Raw genomic sequence first — 12036 nt, forward strand, 5'->3', positions numbered from 1 at the left:
AGGAGGAAAGTTTTTGGTGTGGTCTTGACTCTGCAAGTGGTTATTCCACTGCGTGTGCTTGTCAAAACTCATGGAACCATAGATTTAAAAAACAGAGAATGTTAATGTATATAAATTATATCTAAGTAAACAGAACTTCAAAGAGCAAGTTGCTGAGAAAATGGTTCACAAAGCAAAGTTATCACAGGTCCAACATTATTCCCATAACAGGGACACAACAAAGATGATTCTTTAATGAGGGGCTTGGAAGTTTGAGCGGAGCCAGGATGAGATAATTATTATTAATTGTTTAACTTCTAATTTGTTTAATTAAACATTGATTGTGCCTCCCAAATGCTGGAGGGCTGAGTGAAGAACAAGGTCCAGCTCCTATTCACAAGGGGCTCACAATCTAGGGCGAGGGGATAGGAAAAAGACAATAATAGTATAACATGACCATTATCATTGATAGTAATTAGAGAACAAGTATAAAATTAGACTCTTCACACATTATACAACAAAAAGCACAAGCTAGGCGTTATAAATAACACCCCACCTCTCAGTACTTATTAGCAGTAGAAGGAGGGTAATACTGACTAGCATTCATTGACTGCCTACTATGTGATGGGTGCTATTCTAAATACCCATTTAAGCCTCACAAAAACTGTCATTATTATTGTCCTTTATAGATGAGACAACAGCATCACAGAAAAATTTAGTGGCCCAAGTTCACATAGCTAAGAAGGGACAGAAAAGGGATTTAATCCCTGGCAGGATGGCCACTTCCTAGCCATAATATTAATAGTATACTCTAGCTGGAGATGACCAGTGACCTGTGTCACTTCAACTCCCACATTCTGGAACTGGTTGCTGTAACTTCAGCTCAGTTTTCCCATCGTCAGAGGAGAAGGTCAGCCGTATATACAGAGGTCAAGTTTGCAAAACTCTGTTTAAGATACCAGGAAAAACTCTTTTTCCTTTTGTGTTCCTTTCTGTATTTAACATTTACCTGCCCTCCCATGACTAAAGTAATATAGTTATGTGCCATATAATGACATTTCAGTCAATGAGGGACCAGATGCCTGATCCCATAAGACTGAAACATTCCTGTCCCCTAGTGGCATCATAGCCCGTCGTAGCACACTGCGTTGTACTTTCTATGTTTAGATGCACAAGTACTTACAATTGTGTTACAGTTGCCTACAGTATTCAGTGCAGTAGGATGCTGTATAGGTTTGTTGCCCAGGAGCAATAGAATACACCATATAGCCTGGTTGTATAATAGGCTATGCCATCTAGGTTTGTGTAAGTGCACTCTATGATGTTCCCATGACAAAATCGCCTAATGATGTGTCTCAGAATGTATCCCTGTCATTAAGCAATGCCTGACTGTGTACTTCATTATTGTAGAAAATGAAAGAGAGAGAAAGAACAAACAGGAAAACAAAACCAAACAAAAAAACCCTGTCAACCATAGTTTTACCACGCAGAGGTAACTACTGTTAACATTTTGACACGCTTCCTTCAAGTCTTTTTAGAAATGTCTTTTATTTACATAGCTGAGATCATACTTAAATGTAATTTTGGACCCTGCTTTTTTTCACCTACCATCAGAGCAGAAACTCCCATCATTTTAAGTGGCTGCATAATAATCCATCTTATGGATATTCTATAATTTATGAGCTGTTCTTTCACAGTTGAATATTTCGGTTGTTTCCAATATTTTCACTATTATAAATAACACCATTATGAGCATTCTAGTCCATAAATCTGTGTGTGCATTGCAGATTATTTTTTTAGGATAGTTTCCCAGAAATGTAATTACTAGGTTAAATGTCATGAATATTTCAAAGATTATGTAGCGACTTAATACTCTTTATAAATAACATATACGTTCTTTACAAATACATGGGAAGGCTTCTACAAGGTCAAAGTTGTATATATACCCGTTCCTGTGGATAAGTGGGGAGGAGGAGTAGGATGAGACTACACTGGGAACTCTGTGATTCCTTGGTTGTGCATGAACCACTGGACTTTTTGTCTTGTGAGCTACCTCCCAATTTTCAGGCCTACATACTGATTAAATATTGATCAGCCGAGTGCCAGCAAAGGGAAGGGAACTTCGAGTATGGGGTTTGTATGTCTTTTGCAAGGAGACCTGTCTACAGAGTCAGTTAGGCATGGCACTTCAGCATTTTCCACTTGTCACGGAACTTTCACTCCCATCATCGCAATTGCTCGTCACAGCTCCTGGGTGACATGCATTGGGGGCAGCCATTCCTGTTCCCAAGTTATTCAGCAGAAACTCAGTCCCAGAAAGGAGAAGTGACTCACCCAAGGTCACAGAACTGGTTGGAGAGAAAACTGGGACTAGAATTGTAGTCTCATGGCTCTAGGGCTATAGCCATAATTATAGACTACATTTGTCTCTCCCAGCCCCCAAATTCATAAGTTGGAATCCTAACCCCCAATGTGACTGGATATGGAGATAGGGCTTCTAAGGAGGTAATGAGGGTTAAATGAGGTCATGAGGGTGGGGCCCTACTCCGATAGGACTGATGTCCTTATAATAAGAGGAAGAGAGGCTGGGCGCCTGTAATCCCAGCACTTTGGGAGGCTGAGGCAGGTGAATGACTTGAGGTCAGGAGTTCAAGACCACCCTGGCCAACATGGTGAAATCCCATCTCTACTAAAAGTACAAAAAATTAGCTGGGAGTGGTGGTACACACCTGTAATCCCAGCTACTTGGGAGGCTGAGACAGGAGAATTGTTTAACCCGGGAGGTGGAGGTTGCAGTGAGCTGAGATTGTGCCACTGTACTCCAGCCGGGGTGTCAGAGCAAGACTTCATCTCAAAAATAAAATAAAATAAAATAATAAGAGGAAGAGACCCATCCCCTCCACTCTCTCTCTGTCTCACTGAATGTGCAGAGAAGAGGCCATGTGAGAGCACAGTGAGGAGGTGACCATTCTACAGGCCAGGAACAGAGGCCTTGCCAGAAAGCAAGCCTGATGGGAGCTTGAGCTTGGACTTCTAACCCCCAGAACTGTGAGAAAATAAATTTCTGGCCGGGTGTGGTCACTCTTGCCCATAATCCCAGCACTTTGGGAGGCTGAGGAGGGAGGATTGCTTGAGCCCAGGAGTTTGAGACCAGCCTCGTCTACATGGCAAAATCCCATCTCAACAAAAATTAGCCAGGTGTGGTGGTGTGCACCTATAGTCCTAGCTACTCGGGAAGCAGAAGGATCGCTTGAGCCTGGGAGGTAGAGGTTGTAGTGAGCTAAGATTGCACCACTGCACTTCAGCCTGGGCAACAGAGAGAGACTCTGTCTCAAAAAAAAAAAAAAAAAAAAATCTGTTGTTTAAGCCACCAGTTTGTGGTATTTTGTTTTGGCAGCCTTAGCAGATGAATACAGGTTTTGATACTGAGAAGTCAGCTATGCTATAACAAAATACCTAAAAATGCGGAAGTGAGTTTGGATCCGAGTAATGGGTAAAGGCTGGATGAGCTTTGAGGTGCATGCTAGAAAAAGCCAAGATTGCTTTGAAGGACTATTGATAGAAGTGTAGATGTAGCACGCATATGTTTATTGCGGCACTATTCACAATAGCAAAGACTTGGAATCAACCCAAATGTCCATCAGTGACAGACTGGATTAAGAAAATGTGGCACATTTACACCATGGAATACTATGCAGCCATAAAAAAGGATGAGTGCGTGTCCTTTGTAGGGATATGGATGCAGCTGGAAACCATCATTCTCAGCAAACTATCACAAGAACAGAAAACCAAATACCGCATGCTCTCACTCATAGGTGGGAATTGAACAGTGAGATCTCTTGGACACAGGAAGGGGAACATCACACACCAGGGCCTATTGTGGAGAGAGGGTAGTGGGGAGGGATAGCATTAGGAGATATACCTAATGTAAATGACGAGGTAATGGGTGCAGCACACCAACATGGCACATGTATACATATGTAACAAACCTGCACATTGTGCACATACACCCTAGAACTTAAAGTATAATTAAAAATAAAAATAAAAAAAGAAAAAGAAGTGTAGATGTTAAAGGTGATTCTGACCAGGGCTCAGGGAGACAGGAGGAGACCTGTAGAGAAAGCTTCTGTCATCTTGGAGAACGCATATATCATCAGGAACAGAATATTAGTAGAAACGTGAATATTAAGAGCTATTCTGGTGAGGTCTATGATGGAAATGAGGAACATGTTATTGGAAACTGGAGGAAAGGTGATTCTTGTGTAGGGGCTAAGAGAAAACTTCCCCTTTGCCCTCTGAAGTTTCAGCAAAAAATCAACTCACAAAAGGCAGATTAACTGGAGACAATGCATACACATTTATTAGCATGCATGGGAGAGAATCACAGAGTGACTGTCCAATATCCCATTGGGGTACGGATGTTTATACACCCTACTTCTTAGGGGAAAGGGAGATAGGGAAGTGTGGATGATTTTAGGGGGATAGTACATGATTTTTAGGGGAATTCGGTGGGCCTGAAGAACATACAATGGCCTAGGACAGAGTCTTTTGGCCCACAGACCTGACAATGGTTTGTGACAAAGGTCTGTTCAGGTGTGTTGACAGACTCCAGTCTTCCTGCGATATGAATGCAGCTTAATGAAAACACAGGGAAGGCACCCGAGACAGTTGTTGTCTTCTTTGGCAGGTCCAGACTTTAGGCAGATAAGGGAACTTCAGAGAACAACTTCATCCTGTGCTTTGGGAGAGACAAAGGATTGAGAGACAGGAGAGTGTGGGGAAAGGTCAAAGAGACGTGAAGCCTTCTTTAGTTTAATGTGTCAAAGTGCCATATCTTGGGATATTGGTTTCTGAACCCCAGTACTACTTATAACATGGCAAAGGGTTCAGCTGAATTGCTGTGATATTATGATATATATGTATATTGGTTTTCATCCATGTTTCCTGGCTCATAACTCCCATAGCCCTTGTTATAGTCTTTGGTTGTGATATTGGGGCACTTTAGGTCTCAGAAACAGGTGTCAGGAAACAGAATCTGACTTTTTTCTGCCCTTCCTTCACCTGCCTACACCAGGACTACAATCTAATTGTGGGTCATAGACTCTCACTGCAGAGAGGAGCCTGCCCTATACTCTTTATATTTTACTTTTAATATATAGAATGCATCATGAATTTTCATGTTATCCTTGCACAGGAGCCAGGCTAATCTCTATATCTTTCCAATTTAATAGACGTAGTGCTGAAGCAAGCTGCCCTATACTCTTGAGGAAGGAATGTTGCACAGAGAGGTCAAGGAGAATCTGAAGACACAGGCCTTGCTGGGTTTATGTAAACAAGTGCTTCCCTGAGTTCTGTGAGCTGCTCCAGTAAATTAATTAAACCCAAAGAGGTGTCCTGGGAACCCCAATTGGAAGTCAGTCGGTCAGAAGTTCTGGAAGCCCAGACTTGTGACTGGTGTCTGAAGGGGGCCCAATCTTGGAAACTGAGCCCTCAACCTGTGGGATCTGATGCGATCTGTAGGTGGGTAGTGTCTGAATTGATTGCTGCTTGGTGTGTGGGGAAAGCCCCCACGTCTTTGATCACAGAAGTCTTCTCTGTTGATTGTTGTTGTGTTGAGTGAGAGAAAAGGAAAAAGCACTTTGAGTTTGTGTTTTCTCCACCACCAATTGTGTTCTAGTGTTTTGTGGAAAGTAGAAATTGCAAGTGATGAACTTAAATATTTAGCTGCAGAGATTTCCAAAGTGTTGAAGATGAGGCCTGGCTTCTCCTTGGTACTTACGTAAAATGTGAGTGGACGGAGATAAATGGAAGGAATTGCTAAGCAAAAAGGAAACAGAACTTGAAGATTTGGAAAATTATCGGCCTATTCATCTTGTAAAACATGAAAAAGGATTTTCTGGAGAGAACACTAAGGGTGTGGATGGACAATAACCCACGGAGCTAATCAGCCATCTCATTAGAAGCTAGAAATAGAGATGGGTTTTACCAGCAAAGACATTGCCAGTTTAGACCAAAAGGAGTAAAGACAGGATGAAACAAAGGAAGGCTTTTAGAATTTTGTTCTATAGGACAGGATAATACTGCTTGCTTCATTCTTTAAGAAAAATGATTCACAGATCATCAGGGTTGCCACTCCCACCACAGCGGGCTGCTGGGGAGGCAGGGAGTGAAAGGGTGGAGTCTCCTTCTCTTAAGCAGGCCAGGCTGCCCCTGCCCAGTGCCTTGGGGTAGGGGACTGTGGCAAAGAGTTATGGTGCTGGCCACTGCCTAGTGCTGTGGGGGTGACACTGCTGACCCGGTGGGCCTACAGGGCAGAACATCCAGCCAAAGAGGATTGTTGAAGAACTTTAAGATCTGATGGAATTTGCCTTGCTAGATTTTGCACTTTTGGGGACCTGTCACCTTGTTCTTTTCAGCATCTCTCTTTTGGAATCAGCACGTCTATCCTATGCCTGTCCCACCACATTGTATTTGGAAGCTGAGAGGAATTTTGCCTCAGGATGACTCAAACTTCAAGTCTCACCCATATCTAATACAGATGAAATTTAGACACTTCAGACTTAGAATTAACGCTGGAATGAGTGAAGATGTTTGGGCTGCTGGGATGGGGTGAATGTATTCTGCATGTGAGAAGTGTAAAAGGAAAATAAATCTTAGGACCCCCAAATCACTAAGCCAAGGGAAAAGTTAAGCTGGGAACAATGTCAGGCAAACCTGCTTCCCATTTTATTCTTTTCTTTCTTTCTTTTTTTTTTTTTGAAATGGAGTCTCACTCTGTTGCCCAGGCTGGAGTGCAGTGGCATGATCTTGGCTCACTGCAACCTCCACTTCCCCGAGGTTTAAGCGATCTCCTGCCTCAGCCTCCTGAGTAGCTGGGATTACAGGTGCGCCACCACGCCCCGCTAATTTTTTTGTATTTTTAGTAGAGACAGGGTTTTGCCACATTGGTCAGACTGGTCTCTAATTCCTGACCTCAGGTGATCTGTCCGCCTTGGCCTCCCAAAGTGCTGGGATTAGAGGCATAAGCCACAGCGCCAGGACACCATTTTATTCTTAAATAAGATAGCTACAAAGGTAAACAGCTCTATACCTTCCTCACAATTTTCACACAAGGAAATTCCTTGTGGACAAAGGACAGACAGAACTTAAAGTCATCCCTCTGAGGCTCGCGGGAAACAAATGCATATCTGATTGCTTCTTCTGCCCTATTGTTTATGTAAAAATGCAGATTCACTGAGCTAGACTAAATTGTGTATTCAGCGGAAGGTTGATCAAGGACTCAAAAGAACGTAACCTCTTCTGTTTCTTATCTACTTATAACCTGGAAGCACCACCCCTTCTGTAGCTTGGAGTTTTCTCACCTTACCGGACCCGGAAGCAATGTACATCCTACACATATTGATTGATGTCTCATGTCTCCCCAAAATATATAAAAGGAAGCTGTACCCCGACCACCCTGGGCACGTGTTGGGACGTCCTGAGGCTGTGTCACCAGCATGTTCTTAACCCTGGCAAAATTAACCTTCTAAATTGACTGAGACCTATCTCACATATTTTGGGTTCACAGAAAGATACAAATTTTACAGCAGCTGGAGGAGACTAACGGAGTCCCAAACGACATTAATGGCCAGAACCACATCTTTTATTTCCCTCATGGGTGCCCATGAGTAGGGTTTGATAGACCTGCCTATCCATCATCTTCAGGAGTGCCTCGCCCTCTCTGACACACAGCACTTCTCTAGTCAACCTGGGTTTGACTAAAGAGGCTCAGAAAAAGGGTGAGGTTTGAGACTGGGTTTCTAGAATGAGGCTTTGCTAAAACTTGCTAAGGGATCTTAGGCAAGTCATTTCTCTCTCATTATCAGTTTCCCCACCTGGAAAATAAGGTGTGTTGCATCAGGCTCTGGAGTTAGACGGATGTGGGTTTGAATCCAGGCGCTGGCATTAGCTGTGTAACCTTGGACAAGTGGTTTAGCCTCTCAGGTTTGATTTCCTCATTTCTAAAACAGGGATAGTACTAGTACCCACCCCATGGGATTATTGGGCTAATGAAAAGAGATAATGTCTGCAGAGTCCCTGGATAATAAAAGTTATTTTCTTCGATTAAATAAGTGAATATGTGTAAAGTGCTGAAGACAGTGTTTGACACAGCGTTTTATCAGTCTTAGCTATCATGATTTTCTTATTCTAGTACATAGCAAGTCCTCAATAAGTAACAGTAATTATTATTATTTTTGGTTTCATCTCCCTGCGTTTCCCTCCAAAACCCTAACTATCCCCAATTCTGGTTTTCTCCCCCAATGCAGCCCAAGGGTTTTCACGTCCCAGTGCGATTGTCTGGGCTGTTTCCTCCGCCTGATGTTCCATTTCTCCTCCCGATCTCAGATGTCTTCTCCTCTGGGATTCCTCTGGTCTTCACCACTCCCTCCTCCCAGACAGAAGGAATGGCTCCTGGATTTACGTCCTGAAAAAAAAAAAAAAAAAAAAAAAAAAAAAAGTCCATAGAGCGCTTAGTTCTTTGTGCCTGGTGGTTGGGTTAACTCTTTCTGAGCCTGCCTACGAGAGTGGCGGCCTCTGGGGCACGGCACTGGGTGAGTCTCCTCTGAGTGTCACCCAAGGCGTCTGGCACAGTGCGGGACAGTAAACGGACCGCTGTGCGGAGAGGGGTCCAGTTTAACTCCTAGAAGCCCGAGTCCCCGACCCTCTACGGGCCGAGTCCACCACGAATCCCTCCTCCTTGGGGGCTCGGATTCTCCCTTCCCCGCGGTCTCCCTCACCTGAGCCAGCCCTGCTCCCCCGAGTCTCGCCAGCTCCTCCCCGGCCGCTCCCTCCAGCCCGCTCCGGGCGGGAGCCTCCCCTCCTCCATCCCCTGGCGGAGCCCCGCGGGGCTGGGGGCGGAGCGTCTCGGCTGAGGGCTGGGAGCCGGGTGGGGAGGCGCGGGGCGAGCCGGGGGGTTCCAGACGCGCCTCCACCGCCGCCGGGCCGGAGGCAGGCATGGCTGAGGGCGTGTGAGCGCCGAGCGCTGAGGGCCGCCGCCACCATGCCAGGGGGCGCAGGCGCCGCCCGGCTCTGCTTGCTGGCGCTCGCCCTGCAGCTCCTCCGGCCGCGGGCGGCGCGGGAGCCTGGATGGACAAGTAAGTGGCCAGGCGCTGGGAGATGGAGGCTGGGTGGCCCGGAGATCTGGGTGGCCCGGAGACCTGGGAGTCGCCCTGCGGGTCCGGAGCGCTGGGACCGCGACCCCTGCGCCTCCCGCAACTCTGCGGGGCCTGTGCCCCCGCCGCCTCCAGCCTGGGAGCCCGGGCTTTGTTCCCACGTTGTGCGCCCTGGGTGGTGGCGGAGGTCGGGGAAACCTGGCACAGCCAGAAAACAGCGGGTCGGTTCAGGGGCTTGCCTTCCCCTCTCGCCTTCTCCTTCCTCTGTTTTTCTGCTTTTGGCTTCTCTTTCCGCCGTTCTCGCGGCTTATCCTCCTCCGTTTTCTCACGGTCCCTCGTGTCCGCTCCGCCTCTCTCTCTGTCTTTCTCTCTACCGCCCGCTGCACTCGCCAGCGCAGAGCATCCCGAGCGCCCTGCCCATGTGGCCTGGGAGCGGCTTCCTGGGACCAGGCTCGGTGCCTGCCACACTGGTGGGGTAGGACATAAAATGCCCGCGGGAGACTGTGGTGGCTTTGGCTGGGGGATGGCTCGCTGGGTATCTCCAGCCGTACACTTCGGATCCCTGAGCAGGCAGGAGCCCTACCGAAGGCCAAGTCAAACGCACCCATTTCACAGATGGGGAAACTGAGGCCCACAAAAGGGAAAGGACTTGCCCATGGCCACGCTACGGGTTGAGGTCCGCGGTGGCACTGTAAACCAGGGCTCTCTTTCCACGCCAACCCGACGGCCGTCTTCTTTGGTCCTCAATTTCCCCTTCTGTGAAGCGAAGGGGTCGGACTGGATGTTTCCAGCTTAGATGCCCGGTGATGTCCGTGTTTCTCACGACTAGTTTCCCAGACACCAACCCCCTCCCCGGCCCCATCCCTCGGGGGCTCTGCGCAGATTTCGCGGAAGGAATGGTCCCGGGGGGCTGTGCCCGCGTTCTGTCATTATGACCGGAGAAGGCTTAGCCCTGGCTCCACCGCTGCAGACGGGCTGGGCTGACTCCAGACTGCTGCCTGGGGGACCAAGAGTCAGCGTTTTCAAATAAAGCGAGCACCGGCGGGGCGGGGGTGGGCTGGCTGGACCCCCGAGAGGCCTCAAACCCAGAGGCTGAGAGCTGTTCCGACAGTTTGGAACTTCCAGGGGCCAAGGTCGGGCGGTCCTCCCAAAGAACTCAAAGGAACCGCCCTTTGAGCTATTGTACCGAAGGGGAAACTGAGGCACAGGAGGTTCGAGGGTAGCACCAGGCCTGTGTCAGTGCTTAGTTCAGGAGAAAAGCATGAAGAAAGACAAGGGAAGCAAGTTACTGCTCCTAGCACAGGCGCCTTCTCTGAGTTCTGAGTCCTTGGAGACCACTTGCTGTAGAGTATCTGGGAAATAATGAAAAGTGTAAAAGAAATAAAATGATCTGCAACCCCCAAATCCACAGTTGCTATTGATATTTTTTCCCCTCCCCATTCTTTGTGTGTTCTTATGGATATATATTGATAAAATTGGAACCATACCATAAGTACAGTTTCCTGTCTTGCATTTTTCACTTCACACCATGAGCATTTTCCACATCATTAAATTCTCTGGAAAACATGATTTTAATGACTCTATACAAAGTTTTCAAAAGTTAAAAACACGACTCATACAAATGCGGCCAAGATTGATTCAACTCATTAATGAGGTAGCAAACAGGACAGTAAAGCTGATTCAGGGAGCATTAGAAAGGGGTGATACAAGCATTGGAGAAAGAATGTTGAAATCCTGTGACCCAGGACAGATGCAGAAATGGTGGATGCCCCATGAAGCAAAACCATAATTCTTGGTTTCCTTTCTTTTTTAATTTCCCTCTTTCGTTTCTTCTTTTCTTTTCTTTTCTTTTCGTCTCTATCTGTTGCCCAGGCTGGCGTGCAGTGGCAGGATCTGGGCTCTCTGCAATCTCTGCCTCCTGGGTTCAAGTGATTCTCCTGCCTCAGCCTCAGCCTCCTGAGTAGCTGGGCTTACAGGCATGTGCCACCACACCCGGCTAGTTTTTGTATTTTTAGTAGAAATGAGGTTTCACCATGTTGGCCAGGCTAGTCTGGAATTCCTGACCTCAGGTGATCCACCGGGTGCCTAGGCCTCCTAAAGTGCTAGGATTACAGGTGTGAGCCATTGTGCCTGGCCAGGTTATCTTTCTACTATGCTGAAATCACTTACATCTCTGTCAGACAGAAATCTATAGATATATAGAGATTATATAACTTCACAGAGTATAGCCTTTAATCACTGGTAAATAAAAAGTCAATGGTACATTCCCCTAGATAATGCAATGATCCATGGATGGGTCTGTTAAACAATGCTCCGATATGACATTGAGAAGACATCTGGCTTGCTCTTTGCCTTATTTCCAAGTTTTGGAGACCTTTTCTTGACATGTACTGTGTTCCTCTTTTGTAGATTGCTTTCACTATTTTTTTACAATCATAGATATCATTTAATTCAATTAAATGTTCCATTAAATATTATAGAATTCCTTTTCGTTTAAAATAATCTAGGCTTATCAGAGCCACCAGGGCAAGGGCGATGCTTGTCTTTTTTTATTTTTTTCTCTGAGATGGAGTCTCTCTCCGTCGCTCAGTCTGGAGTGCAATGGCGCAATCTTGGCCTCCCAGATTCAAGGGATTCTCGTGCCTCAGCCTCCTGAGTAGCTGGGATTACAGGCATGCACCATCACACCCAGCTAATTTTCATATTTTTAGTAGACACAGGGTTTCACCTTGTTGGCCAGGCTAGTCTCAAACTCCTGACCTCAGGTGATCCACCCACCTCGGACCTCCAAAGTGCTGAGATTACAGGTGTGAGCCACCATTCCTGCCATTCCTGCTGTATGCTTATCTTGTTCCTCCATGAATATTAAGCACCTCTTCATAGCATGGTACTTGGCACATAGTTA

At 46.4% G+C, this 12036-nt stretch overlaps 1 protein-coding gene and 1 pseudogene across 4 annotated transcripts in view; one reads left to right on the top strand and one right to left on the bottom strand.

Annotated features, from left to right (window-relative positions):
- The window catches only part of LOC105482367 (ADAM metallopeptidase domain 19), a 136514-nt gene that overhangs the window by 28445 nt on the left and 96033 nt on the right, over nucleotides 1-12036 (top strand). The window contains exon 1 of one of the 4 annotated variants that reach the window (XM_011742414.2): nucleotides 8937-9113. The exons of 2 other annotated variants lie outside the window; for them this stretch is intronic. In XM_011742414.2, coding sequence (XP_011740716.2) covers nucleotides 9020-9113 — 94 coding nt within the window. In that variant the 5' untranslated portion in view covers nucleotides 8937-9019. Of the gene's footprint in view, nucleotides 1-8936; nucleotides 9114-12036 lie in introns of those variants that run through there. One more of the 4 variants, XM_011742413.3, reaches the window with a different exon arrangement.
- LOC112426815 (U6 spliceosomal RNA) lies at nucleotides 5129-5229 on the bottom strand (annotated as a pseudogene).

This window comes from Macaca nemestrina, chromosome 6 (genome assembly GCF_043159975.1).
Source record: "Macaca nemestrina isolate mMacNem1 chromosome 6, mMacNem.hap1, whole genome shotgun sequence".
Classification (NCBI taxonomy): Eukaryota; Metazoa; Chordata; class Mammalia; order Primates; family Cercopithecidae; genus Macaca; species Macaca nemestrina.